This window comes from Hyla sarda, chromosome 3 (genome assembly GCF_029499605.1).
Source record: "Hyla sarda isolate aHylSar1 chromosome 3, aHylSar1.hap1, whole genome shotgun sequence".
Classification (NCBI taxonomy): Eukaryota; Metazoa; Chordata; class Amphibia; order Anura; family Hylidae; genus Hyla; species Hyla sarda.
The window spans coordinates 202,640,476-202,654,794 of NC_079191.1; the positions used below are offsets into that span (position 1 = coordinate 202,640,476).

Below are 14,319 nucleotides of genomic sequence, written 5' to 3' on the forward strand. Positions count from 1 at the left end.
AATTAAACAGATTTGTAAATTACTTCGATTAAAAAATCTTAATCCTTCCAATAGTTATTACCGTATTTATCGGCGTATAACACGCACTTTTTAGGCTAAAATTTTTAGCTTAAAGTCTATGTGCGTGTTATACGCCGATACCGCCCCAAGAAAGGCAGGGGGAGAGAGGCCGTCGCTGCCCGCTTCTCTCCCCCTGCCTTCCCTGGGGTCTAGAGCCCTGCTGCCGGCCCTTCTCACCCCCTGGCTATCGGCCCCGCTGCCCGTTCTGTCCCCCTGACTATCGGTACTGGCGCCGACAGCCAGGGGGAGAGAAGGGGCAGCGGCGCCCATTGCCGGTGCCGCTGCCCCGTTGCCTCCCCCCATCCCCGGTGGCATAATTACCTGGGTCGGGTCCGTGCTGCTCCAGGCCTCCGGCGTGCGTCCCCGGCGACGTTGCTATGCGCTGCACGGCGCATGACGTCAGCAAGCAACGACGCAGGGAACGACGCAGGGAACGCACGCCGGAGGCCTGGAGCAGCGCAGACCCGACCCAGGTAATTATGCCACCGGGGATGGGGGGAGGCAACGGGGCAGCCGGCACCGATAGTCAGGGGGACAGAACGGGCAGCGGTGCCGATAACCAGGGGGAGAGAAGGGCCGGCAGCAGGGCTCTAGACCCCAGAAAAGGCAGAGGGAGAGAAGCGGGCAGCAACGGCCTCTCCCCCCTGCCTTTCCTGGGGGTGTATCGGGGTATACACGCGCACACACGCACCCTCATTTTACCATGGATATTTGGGTAAAAAACTTTTTTTACCCAAATATCCTTGGTAAAATGAGGGTGCGTGTTATAGGCCAGTGCGTGTTATACCCCGATAAATACGGTAGCTTCTGAAGTTGAGCTGTTTTTTTCTGTCTAACTGCTTTCTGATGACTCACGTCCCGGGAGCTGTGCAGTTCCTATGGGGATATTCTCCCATCATGCACAGCTCCCGGGACGTGACATCATCATTGAGCAGTTAGACAGAAAACTTCAGAAGCTAATAACTATTGAAAGGATTAAGATTTTTTAATAGAAGTAATTTACAAATCTGTTTAACTTTCCAGAGCCAGTTGATATATAAAAAAAGTTTTTGACTGGAATACCCCTTTAATATTGTCACGATTCGGCTGGCAGGAGGTGGATCCTCTGTGCCAGAGAGGGATTGGCGTGGACCGTGCTAGTGGACCGGTTCTAAGTTACTACTGGTATTCACCAGAGCCCGCCGCAAAGCGGGATGGTCTTGCAGCGGCGGTAGTAACCAGGTCGTATCCACTAGCAACGGCTCAACCTCTCTGACTGCTGAAGATAGGCGCGGTACAAGGGAGTAGACAAGAGCAAGGTCGGACGTAGCAGAAGGTCGGGGCAGGCAGCAAGGATCGTAGTCAGGGGCAACGGCAGGAGGGCTGGAACACAGGCTAGGAACACACTAGGAAACGCTTTCACTGGCACAATGGCAACAAGATCCGGCGAGGGAGTGCAGGGGACGTGAGGTATACATAGGGAGTGCACAGGTGAACACACTAATTAGAACAACTGCGCCAATCAGTGGCGCAGTGGCCCTTTAAATCGCAGAGACCCGGCGCGCCCTAGGGAGCGGGGCCGCGCGCGCCGGGACAGGACCGACGGAGAGCGAGTCAGGTACGGGAGCCGGGGTGTGCATCGCGAGCGGGCGCCACCCGCATCGCGAATCGCATCCCGGCTGGAGGCGGTATCGCAGCGCACCCGGACAGTGGATCTGACCGGGGCGCTGCAGTAGCGAGGATGTGGCGAGCGCTCCGGGGAGGAGCGGGGACCCGGAGCGCTCGGCGTAACAGTACCCCCCCCTTGGGTCTCCTCCTCTTCTTGGAGCCTGAGAACCTGAGGACCAGACTTTTGTCTAGGATGTTGTCCTCAGGTTCCCAGGATCTCTCTTCAGGACCACAGCCCTCCCAATCGACCAAGAAATTTTTTTTTCCTCTGACCGTCTTGGAGGCCAGTATCTCCTTTACGGAGAAAATGTCAGAGGTACCGGAAACAGGAGTGGGAGAAACAAGTTTGGGAGAGAAACGGTTGATGATGAGTGGTTTAAGAAGAGAGACATGAAAGGCATTAGGAATACGAAGAGAAGGAGGAAGAAGAAGTTTGTAAGAGACAGGATTAATTTGGCACAAGATTTTGAAAGGACAAAGATAGCGTGGTCCCAGTTTGTAGCTGGGGACACGGAAGCGGACATATTTAGCGGAGAGCCATACCTTGTCTCCGGGAGAAAAAATGGGGGGAGCTCTTCTTTTCTTATCGGCAAACTTTTTCATGCGAGATGAAGCCTGTAAAAGAGAATTTTGGGTCTCTTTCCATATGGTGGAAAGATCACGAGTCACTTCATCCACAGCGGGCAAACCAGAGGGCAAGGGAGTAGGGAGGGGGGGAAGAGGGTGACGGCCGTACACCACGAAAAATGGGGATTTAGAAGAAGATTCAGAGACTCTGAAGTTGTACGAGAATTCGGCCCATGGTAGAAGATCTGCCCAGTCATCCTGGCGGGAGGAAACAAAATGCCGTAAATAGTCACCCAGGACCTGGTTAATTCTTTCTACTTGCCCATTGGATTGAGGATGATAAGCAGAAGAGAAGTTTAATTTAATCTTGAGTTGTTTACAGAGAGCCCTCCAGAATTTTGACACGAATTGGACGCCTCTATCCGAGACGATCTGCGTGGGCAAACCGTGAAGACGAAAAATGTGTACAAAAAATTGTTTTGCCAACTGAGGCGCTGAAGGAAGACCAGGAAGAGGAATAAAATGTGCCATCTTGGAAAATCGATCAACGACCACCCAAACAACAGTGTTGCCACGGGATGGGGGTAAGTCTGTAATAAAGTCCATACCAATCAGAGACCAAGGCTGTTCGGGGACAGGCAGAGGATGAAGGAGACCAGCAGGCTTCTGGCGAGGAGTCTTATCCCGGGCACAGACAGTAAAGGCCCGCACAAAATCAACAAAATCCGTCTCCAGAGTCGGCCACCAATAGAAGCGAGAGATGAGTTGCAAAGACTTTTTGATGCCCGCATGGCCAGCGAGGTGGGAGAAGTGACCCCATTTGAGAATCCCGAGACGCTGGCGTGGAGAAACGAAGGTCTTCCCTGGAGGAGTTTGCCTGATGGAGGCTGGAGAAGTGGAGATCAGACAGTCAGGAGGAATGATGTGTTGCGGAGAGACCTCTACTTCCGAAGCATCCGAGGAACAAGAGAGAGCATCGGCCCTAATGTTCTTGTCGGCAGGGCGAAAATGAATTACAAAGTTAAAACGGGCAAAGAACAAAGACCACCTGGCCTGGCGAGGATTCAGCCGTTGGGCAGACTGGAGATAGGATAGATTCTTGTGGTCGGTGTAAATGATAACTGGAAATTTTGATCCCTCCAGCAGATGCCTCCATTCCTCAAGTGCCAATTTAATGGCCAGTAGTTCTCGATCCCCGATGGAGTAGTTCCTCTCCGCCGGAGAGAAGGTCCTAGAAAAAAAACCACAAGTAACAGCATGCCCAGAAGAATTTTTTTGTAGAAGGACCGCTCCAGCTCCCACTGAGGAGGCATCAACCTCCAATAGGAAGGGTTTAGATGGGTCAGGTCTGGAGAGCACGGGAGCAGAAGAAAAGGCAGACTTGAGCCGTTTAAATGCGTCTTCCTCTTGAGGAGACCAGGACTTAGGATTGGCATTCTTCTTGGTTAAAGCCACGATAGGAGCCACAATAGTGGAAAAATGTGGAATAAATTGTCTGTAATAATTGGCGAACCCCAAAAAACGTTGGATAGCACGGAGTCCGGAGGGGCGTGGCCAATCTAAGATGGCAGAGAGTTTATCTGGGTCCATTTGTAGTCCCTGGCCAGAGACCAAGTATCCTAGGAAAGGAAGAGATTGACATTCAAACAGACATTTCTCCATTTTGGCATAAAGTTGATTGTCTCGAAGTCTCTGAAGAACCATGCGGACATGCTGGCGATGTTCTTCTAAGTTGGCAGAAAAAATCAGAATATCGTCCAGATACACAACAACACAGGAATATAAGAGATCACGAAAAATTTCATTAACAAAGTCTTGGAAGACGGCAGGGGCGTTGCACAGGCCAAAGGGCATGACTAGATACTCAAAGTGTCCATCTCTGGTGTTAAATGCAGTTTTCCATTCGTCCCCCTCCCTGATGCGGATGAGATTATAAGCACCTCTTAAGTCCAGTTTGGTAAAGATGTGGGCACCTTGAAGACGATCAAAGAGTTCTGAGATAAGAGGTAGGGGGTAGCGGTTCTTTACCGTGATTTTATTAAGTCCGCGGTAATCAATGCAAGGACGTAGGGAGCCATCTTTTTTGGACACAAAGAAAAATCCAGCTCCGGCAGGAGAGGAGGATTTGCGGATAAACCCCTTTTTTAAATTTTCCTGGATGTATTCAGACATAGCAAGAGTCTCTGGGGCGGACAGAGGATAAATTCTGCCCCGGGGTGGAGTAGTGCCCGGGAGGAGGTCAATAGGACAGTCATAAGGCCTGTGAGGAGGTAAAGTCTCAGCTTGTTTTTTGCAAAATACGTCAGCATAGTCCATATAAGCCTTAGGGAGACCGGTTACAGGGGGACCCACAGGGTCACGGCAGGGAGTTCTGGGAACCGGTTTAAGACAGTCCTTGAAACAAGAAGTACCCCAGCTCTTGATCTCTCCTGTGGACCAATCAAGGGTTGGGGAATGGCGTTGAAGCCACGGTAGTCCAAGGAGAATTTCGGAAGTGCAATTGGAGAGGACCAAAAACTCAATTTTTTCGTGATGAGGTCCGATGCACATTAGGAGGGGTTCCGTGCGGTAACGCACGGCACAGTCCAATCTTTCATTGTTAACACAATTGATGTAGAGGGGTCTGGCGAGACTGGTCACTGGGATGTTGAACCTGTTGATGAGAGAGGCCAAAATAAAATTTCCTGCAGATCCGGAATCCAAGAAGGCCTTAGTGGAGAAGGAGAAGGTAGAGGCAGATATCCGCACAGGCACAGTAAGGCGTGGAGAAGCAGAGTTGACATCAAGAACTGTCTCACCTTTGTGCAGAGTCAGCGTACGTCTTTCCAGGCGGGGAGGACGGATAGGACAATCCTTCAGGAAGTGTTCGGTACCGGCACAGTACAGGCAAAGATTCTCCATGCGGCGTCGTGTCCTCTCTTGAGGTGTCAAGCGAGACCGGTCAACTTGCATAGCCTCCACGGCGGGAGGCACAGGAACGGATTGCAGAGGACCAGAGGAGAGAGGAGCCGGGGAGAAAAAACGCCTCGTGGGAACAAAGTCCATATCCTGGCGGAGCTCCTGACGCCTTTCGGAAAAACGCATGTCAATGCGAGTGGCTAGATGAATGAGTTCATGCAGGTTAGCAGGAATTTCTCGTGCGGCCAGAACATCTTTAATGTTGCTGGATAGGCCTTTTTTAAAGGTCGCGCAGAGGGCCTCATTATTCCAGGATAATTCGGAAGCAAGAGTACGGAATTGGATGGCGTACTCGCCAACGGAAGAATTACCCTGGACCAGGTTCAGCAGGGCAGTCTCAGCAGAAGAGGCTCGGGCAGGTTCCTCAAAGACACTTCGAATTTCCGAGAAGAAGGAGTGTACAGAGGCAGTGACGGGGTCATTGCGGTCCCAGAGCGGTGTGGCCCATGACAGAGCTTTCCCAGACAGAAGGCTGACTACGAAAGCCACCTTAGACCTTTCAGTAGGAAACTGGTCCGACATCATCTCCAAGTGCAGGGAACATTGCGAAAGAAAGCCACGGCAAAACTTAGAGTCCCCATCAAATTTATCCGGCAAGGATAGTCGTAGGCCGGAAGCGGCCACTCGCTGCGGAGGAGGTGCAGGAGCTGGCGGAGGAGATGATTGCTGGAGCTGTGGTAGTAGCTGCTGTAGCATCACGGTCAGTTGAGACAGCTGATGGCCTTGTTGCGCTATCTGTTGCAACTGCTGGGCGACCACCGTGGTGAGGTCGGCGACAACTGGCAGTGGAACTTCAGCGGGATCCATGGCCGGATCTACTGTCACGATTCGGCTGGCAGGAGGTGGATCCTCTGTGCCAGAGAGGGATTGGCGTGGACCGTGCTAGTGGACCGGTTCTAAGTTACTACTGGTATTCACCAGAGCCCGCCGCAAAGCGGGATGGTCTTGCAGCGGCGGTAGTAACCAGGTCGTATCCACTAGCAACGGCTCAACCTCTCTGACTGCTGAAGATAGGCGCGGTACAAGGGAGTAGACAAGAGCAAGGTCGGACGTAGCAGAAGGTCGGGGCAGGCAGCAAGGATCGTAGTCAGGGGCAACGGCAGGAGGTCTGGAACACAGGCTAGGAACACACTAGGAAACGCTTTCACTGGCACAATGGCAACAAGATCCGGCGAGGGAGTGCAGGGGAAGTGAGGTATACATAGGGAGTGCACAGGTGAACACACTAATTAGAACAACTGCGCCAATCAGTGGCGCAGTGACCCTTTAAATCGCAGAGACCCGGCGCGCGCGCGCCCTAGGGAGCGGGGCCGCGCGCGCCGGGACAGGACCGACGGAGAGCGAGTCAGGTACGGGAGCCGGGGTGCGCATCGCGAGCGGGCGCCACCCGCATCGCGAATCGCATCCCGGCTGGAGGCGGTATCGCAGCGCACCCGGACAGTGGATCTGACCGGGGCGCTGCAGTAGCGAGGATGTGGCGAGCTCTCCGGGGAGGAGCGGGGACCCGGAGCGCTCGGCGTAACAAATATTATTAATTATTATTATTATTGTAATCTTTTGCATTCTGGTGAACCTTGAATTAGTAAATTCTGGTCTCTTAAAAAAGACTGATTTTAAAGGAATTAAGTAAATATTCAAAGAATGAAATATATCTACTGAAGACCATGATAAAACTAACATCTCTCATTTTATAGCTTTAATAACAAAGACAGTTGTATAAAAAGCTCCGGAGAGTTGCATGAACATATAACTCTTAGGCTAGGTTCAGACTACGGAATTTCCGACTGTCTGCCTGCAAAATTTTCCGCAGCTATTTTCCGCTTAAATTTTCCGCCAAAATTACGCATGAAACTGAAAAACGTTTTTTTAGGCGGAAAATAGTCGCAGAAAATTTTGCAGGCAGACAGTCCGAAATTCCGTAGTCTGAACCTAGCCTAAGAGCCAAGTTCAGCCCCTTTTGGAAATTTTCTAGCGGAAATTAGACACGCAAATTCCGAGTGAAAAAATCCGAAGTATGAACAGGTGCACGGTAATCCCATTGACTCGCATGTACTTTATAGCAAGCAGAATTTCAGACGGAAATTTTAAAATGGAACTTTTGTCGGAAATTCCGTAGTCTGAACCTAGCCTTAGGAAGAGAGCTCATTTACATACTTTTTTTTCCTGTGGCTCATTACCTGAAAATAGTCTCGAAAGAAAAGTTGAGTTGCTATCCTCTATAATCAAACCTAGATATTTCTTTAAAGATCTGTAGAGGGAAGCTGTGACCTCTCTGGCCTTTATACCTATAAGGTAGATATTATGTTTTTACCCACTAGAGAATATTATTTTATAATTGCTGTAGAAGATAGAAATACAAAGTTCTACATTTTGTCTATACTTTTTAATGTTACAGTGCCTCCCATTCCAGACCCTCTGCAGTCATTTACCATCCCAAAGTCCAATGGAAATATTCATATCTAAAATGCTGTTACCATTGACATATTTCTTAAACATTATGTTTTTCATACAGGAACTCATCACAGCTTGGTATATAGGATTTTTAGTGCTCATCTTTTCATCGTTCCTTGTGTATCTGGTGGAGAAAGAAGCTAACACACAATTTCAAACATATGCAGATGCTTTATGGTGGGGTACGGTAAGTAAAATCAATCTTCAATTTATAAATATACAGTGCTTAGAGGAAGGTTAAGCAAGTTTCAATAAAAAAAATGCAATATTGATTTTTACATGAATGGAGATAACCAGTTATTTATTCTTGAAGAACGAATAGATCATCAGTTTTTGAGCTCTTGCATTAATGGCTAGTAGAAATGAATGGGATATAGTGGAGTCATTATTTCTATAGTGCTCCTGTCATATGTTTCACACAGTAATGGAAAAGAAAGCACATCAGAGTGATTGAAATGGCCACATTATAAGATTTATATCTTCATTATTCTATGTAAAATTCAACAGCTCAATAAAACATGTACATTGTAACACGTTGCGTACCTGTAATAAATAATATTCCCTGGTGAGTTCATTTATTTAGACAGACCGTAATATATCTACAAAATATCTAAATAAAATATCTAAGAAAGATAGTGTTTGACACCAAAAAATACTTGAAAAGGTAGATACTTTATTAACACATGATAAAAGCGCACATACGTACAATATACACAAACTATAAGTGTAAGGTAGATTAGATATTGTACCATACATAGGCAAATGTTAAAAAGCAGGCACGGACTAGAAACATTTGAGGAGGAATATGCAAAAATAAATATTTAATTATATTAATGGTATTTATTTCATGATAATATATAAATGCATCATCCAAGTAAAGTCCAAGTGCGAAAAAAAAATGCACAACCCCAAAAAACAGTCAATAAAGTATAAGATTGCAGAAAGCCTTAATGTCTGTGTTAATAAACAATATTAATTGCACAATTCAACAATTCCAGTGGAATTCACTTGGTGAAATTCTTAGGGTGATTGTGGTTTATACCTTGGCACTTGCCATTTATTGGCTTACTGGGGCAGTTGTACAATTACTATTGTTTCTCGGTTCTTTATACAACAATCGCTGTGAATAATTGCATCACAAGAGGTATTAACGTTTTGGTGCTTATTGTTACCATGGGATGGCAGCTGTCATAACACTTGACCACCACAACACCTGTAGGTGATTATGCAAGCACAATCACTGTGCCCATTTTCACAGAGCTGTACATAAACAGAAAAGGTATACAGAGTACCTGTCACGATTCGGCTTACGGGTTGTGGATCCGCTGTGTCAGCGAGGGATTGGCGTGGACCGTGCTAGTGGACCGGTTCTAAGAGGCTACTGGTTTTCACCAGAGCCCGCCGCAAAGCGGGATGGTCTTGCTGCGGCAGTAGCAACCAGGTCGTATCCACTAGCAACGGCTCAACCTCGCTGACTGCTGAGAAGGCGTGGGACAGAAGGACTAGGCAGAGGCAAGGTCAGACGTAGCAGAAGGTCGGGGGCAGGCGGCAAGGTTCGTAGTCAGGATGGATAGCAGAAGTTCAGGTAACACAGGCTTTGGACACACTAAACGCTTTCACTGGCACAAGGCAACAAGATCCGGCAAGGGAGTGCAGGGGCAGTGAGCAGATATAGTCTGGGAGCAGGTGGGAGCCAATTAAGCGCGCGCGCCCTAGAGAGCGGAGCCGCGCGCGCCAGCACATGACAGCAGGGGACCGGGACGGGTAAGTGACCTGGGATGCGATTCGCGAGCGGGCGCGTCCCGCTGTGCGAATCGCATCCCCGACGGCCATGACAGTGCAGCGCTCCCGTTCAGCGGGACTGACCGGAGCGCTGCAGGGAGAAAGACGCCGTGAGCGCTCCGGGGAGGAGCGGGGACCCGGAGCACTAGGCGTAACAGTACCCTCCCCCTTAGGTCTCCCCTTTTTTTTGTCCGGTAACTGCCTCCCCTGGGATGAGGACACCGGGAAAGAATGGAGGGTTTCCTCAACGGCAGGCAGTACAGCAGGAGTTGGAATGGGGAGGGAGGGCAGAGGGTGAAGCTTGGCACGGGGCAGGGAGACACAAGGACGGGAGCCATGAGGAGGCACAGAGGCTTGCCTGACGGGACTGGGAGGGGGGGAGAGGCACTTCCTATGGCAGGCAGAGTCCCAGTTCTTGATCTCCCCGGTGGTCCAATCAAGGGTGGGAGAATGAAGCCGGAGCCATGGCAGACCGAGGAGGACCTCAGAGGTACAGTTGGGGAGAACGAAGAGCTCAATCCTTTCGTGGTGGGGTCCAATACACATCAGGAGGGGTTCTGTGCGGTAACGCACGGTGCAATCCAGTCTGACTCCATTGACCGCGGAAATGTAGAGCGGCTTGACGAGACGGGTCACCGGGATGCGGAATTTATTCACAAAAGACTCCAAAATAAAATTCCCAGAGGCACCAGAGTCCAAGCAGGCCATGGCTGAGAGGGAGGAGTTGGCTGAAGGAGAAATCCGCACGGGCACCGTGAGACGTGGAGAAGCAGACTTAGAACCAAGAGACGCCACACCCACGTGAGCTGGGTGCGTGCGTGCGTTTCCCAGACGTGGAGGACGGATAGGGCAATCCACCAAGAAATGCTCGGTACTGGCACAGTAAAGACAGAGATTTTCTTCCCTACGGCGATTCCTCTCTTCCTGGGTCAGGCGAGACCGATCCACTTGCATGGCCTCCTCGGCGGGAGGCCCAGGCATAGATTGCAACGGATACTGTGGGAGAGGTGCCCAGAGATCTAAGTCTTTTTCCTGGCGGAGCTCTTGGTGTCGCTCAGAAAAACGCATGTCAATGCGGGTAGCCAAATGGATGAGTTCTTGGAGGTTGGCAGGAATCTCTCGTGCGGCCAGCACATCCTTGATGCGACTGGATAGGCCTTTTTTAAAGGTCGCGCAGAGAGCCTCGTTATTCCATGATAACTCGGAAGCAAGAGTACGAAATTGGATGGCGTACTCGCCCACTGAAGAATTACCCTGGACCAGGTTCAACAGGGCAGTCTCGGCAGAAGAAGCTCGGGCTGGCTCCTCGAAGACACTCCGGACTTCAGCGAAGAAGGACTGAACTGTGGCTGTGGCAGGATCATTGCGGTCCCAGAGCGGTGTGGCCCAAGACAAGGCCTTTCCTGAAAGAAGGCTTACTACGAACGCCACCTTAGACCGTTCTGTAGGAAACAAGTCCGACAACATCTCCATATGCAGGGAACACTGAGACAAAAATCCACGGCAGAGTTTAGAGTCCCCATCAAATTTGTCCGGCAGGGACAAGCGGAGGCTAGGAGCGGCCACTCGCTGCGGAGGAGGTGCAGGAGCTGGCGGAGGAGATGGTTGCTGCTGTAGCAGAGGCAGAAGTTGCTGTAACATGGCGGTCAACTGCGACAGCTGCTGTCCTTGTTGGGCAATCTGCTGCGATTGCTGAGCGACCACCGTGGGAAGGTCAGCGAGACTTGGCAGCGGCACCTCAGCGGGATCCATGGCCGGATCTACTGTCACGATTCGGCTAACGGGTTGTGGATCTGCTGTGTCAGCTAGGGATTGGCGTGGACCGTGCTAGTGGACCGGTTCTAAGAGGCTACTGGTTTTCACCAGAGCCCGCCGCAAAGCGGGATGGTCTTGCTGCGGCAGTAGCAACCAGGTCGTATCCACTAGCAACGGCTCAACCTCGCTGACTGCTGAGAAGGCGTGGGACAGAAGAACTAGGCAGAGGCAAGGTCAGACGTAGCAGAAGGTCGGGGGCAGGCGGCAAGGTTCGTAGTCAGGATGGATAGCAGAAGTTCAGGTAACACAGGCTTTGGACACACTAAACGCTTTCACTGGCACAAGGCAACAAGATCCGGCAAGGGAGTGCAGGGGCAGTGAGCAGATATAGTCTGGGAGCAGGTGGGAGCCAATTAAGCTAATTGGGCCAGGCACCAATCATTGGTGCACTGGCCCTTTAAGTCTCAGAGAGCTGGCGTGCGCGCGCCCTAGAGAGCGGAGCCGCGCGCGCCAGCACATGACAGCAGGGGACCGGGACGGGTAAGTGACCTGGGATGCGATTCGCGAGCGGGCGCGTCCCGCTGTGCGAATCGCATCCCCGACGGCCATGACAGTGCAGCGCTCCCGGTCAGCGGGACTGACCGGAGCGCTGCAGGGAGAAAGACGCCGTGAGCGCTCCGGGGAGGAGCGGGGACCCGGAGCGCTAGGCGTAACAGTACCTTAAAGGGGTACTCCCGTGGAAAACTTTTTTTTTTAAATCAAATGGTTCCAGAAAGTTAAACAGATTTGTAAATCACTTCTATTAAAAAATCTTAATCCTTCCAGTACTTTTTAGGGGCTGTATACTAAAGAGAAATCCCCCCCAAAAAATGTATTTCCTCTGATGTCATGACCACAGTCCTCTCTGCTGACCTCTGCTGTCCATTTTAGGAACTGTCCAGAGCAGCATATGTTTGCTATGGGGATTTTCTCCTGCTCTGGACAGTTCCTAAAAGGGACAGCAGAAGTCAGCAGAGAGCACTGTGGTCATGACATCAGAGGAAATGCATTTCTTTTTTTGGATTTCTCTTTAGTATACAGCCCCTAAAAAGTACTGGAAGGATTAAGATATTTTAATAGAAGTGATTTACAAATCTGTTTAACTTTCTGGCACCAGTAGAATATATAAAAAAAAAAAAAAAAAAAAAAAAAAAAAGTTTTCCATGGGAGCACCCCTTTAACCTCAGTAAATGTAAAATCTAGCTCCTTTGTAATATATCGATTTTAAGATGTGTAGCCCAACCACTGGGACTAAATGTGATAGTGAGAATGTGGAGCCAAGTTGCGCATGTATTGTCTACGAATCTGTAAAAGATAGCTTAGTGTTGGCATATATGCATGACTCGTCTCTCTGTTCAACACAAACACTCAGTTCCCCATTTTCAAAATTGCAGGGGTCCCAGAGATCGGACTTCCCACAATCTGACACTTATCTTCTATTCTGTGAATAGGGGATAAGTGGTTTAACTTGGAATACTCCTTATATGAATAGTACCAGAAATAACAAGTACAATAGTTTTATTCTCCACTTATTAGGCTTGTTTCTTCTTGTCTCATGCACTCACACTCAATTTAAAATAGATGAAATTAGTCTAAAGAAAGGTAGAGATGAAGAGGGACCATGAACTCACTGAGAGTAACGTTAACAGCAGGTGTCTATAGAAGTCTATTGATAGAGGAGGAGAGAAGGAGGGATACGCTCGGAGAGACAGAAACCAAGGAACACACATATGCTGCTGTTTCTAGTAGGTGTTTTATCTCACACCAGTGCTGGATTCAAAGCAACACTGCTCAGTATTGCCGTATAATGGCTTCAATCCTTCTGCAAATGTGTTAGAGAAAGAGTTAGGGCTCATTCACACTATGGAATCTGCCCCCAGAGAGATTCCATCTGTAGTGGTTGCCGGCAGTACAAACTGGTGCTAGGACTACTTGGACATGTGCTGTCTCCACAGACGGAAATGCATTTCTGAGCAGATTCTGATGATAGAATGAATATCTAGTGTGAATGGTGCAGCAGAATCCCATAGAAAGCAATAGCAGGCCACTGTATCATATATTCTGCAATGAAATTCCAGTGCGAAATTCCACTCTGAAAATATGTACAGTGACCCCCCCGACCTACGATGGCCCCGACATACGATCATTTCAACATACGATGGCCTCTCAGAGGCCATCGCATGTTGAAGGCAGCATCAACATACGATGCTTTTGTATGTCGGGGCCATCGCATAAACGGCTATCCGGCAGCACAGACTGCTTCAGCTGCCACCTGATAGCCATTTACGGTGCCCCGTGTGGTCCGCTGACGATCACTTACCTGTCCTCGGGGCTCCGGCGCGTCCTCTTCGGGATCCCCTGCATCGTCGGCGCTCTCCATCGTCATCATCACGTCCCGTCATCCAATAGGAACGGCGTGCATAGCAACGTGATGGCGGCGATGGAGAGCGAGGATGCTGGAGAAGCAGAGGCCTTGCCGAAGTGTCGGGGACACCCCGGGGACGCGGCGACAGCGATGGAAGGCGACATCCAGGGCAGCGGTGATGGTCCGGAGCGGCGGGGACAGGTGAGTATAACCTCCTATACCAGTGGTCTTCAACCTGCGGACCTCCAGATGTTGCAAAACTACAACTCCCAGCATGCCCGGACAGCCGTTGGCTGTCCGGGCATGCTGGGTGTTGTAGTTTTGCAACATCTGGAGGTCCGCAGGTTGTAGACCACTGTCCTATACTTTACATTGCACGGATCCCTCAACATACGATGGTTTCAACAAACGATGGTCCATTTGGAACGGATTACCATCGTATGTTGAGGGACCACTGTATTGTGAATGTGCCCTATAGGAACAGGAGTTCCTCTTTTCTCAGTGTGCTATGTTTGGGAGACATCAAATCATCTAGTCTCTGTTAAGGCTGGCGAAGACTTCAGATAAAAATGACATTTAAAGATGGAGCCTACAGAGGGAGACATCTGCTGATAAATGCAGGATATAATGGCCATAAATACTGAAGTCTGTCATAACATATGATAGCTTGCACTTTAAAGGGGTTATTCAGGGAA

At 49.8% G+C, this 14,319-nt stretch overlaps 1 protein-coding gene across 5 annotated transcripts in view; it reads left to right on the plus strand.

Annotated features, from left to right (window-relative positions):
- KCNQ5 (potassium voltage-gated channel subfamily Q member 5) overlaps nt 1–14,319 on the plus strand; it is a 638,117-nt gene that overhangs the window by 479,489 nt on the left and 144,309 nt on the right. For all 5 annotated transcript variants that reach the window (XM_056565866.1, XM_056565867.1, XM_056565869.1 and 2 more), the window contains exon 5: nt 7,745–7,870. In XM_056565866.1, the coding sequence (XP_056421841.1) occupies nt 7,745–7,870 (126 nt within the window). The remainder of the gene's footprint in view (nt 1–7,744; nt 7,871–14,319) is intronic.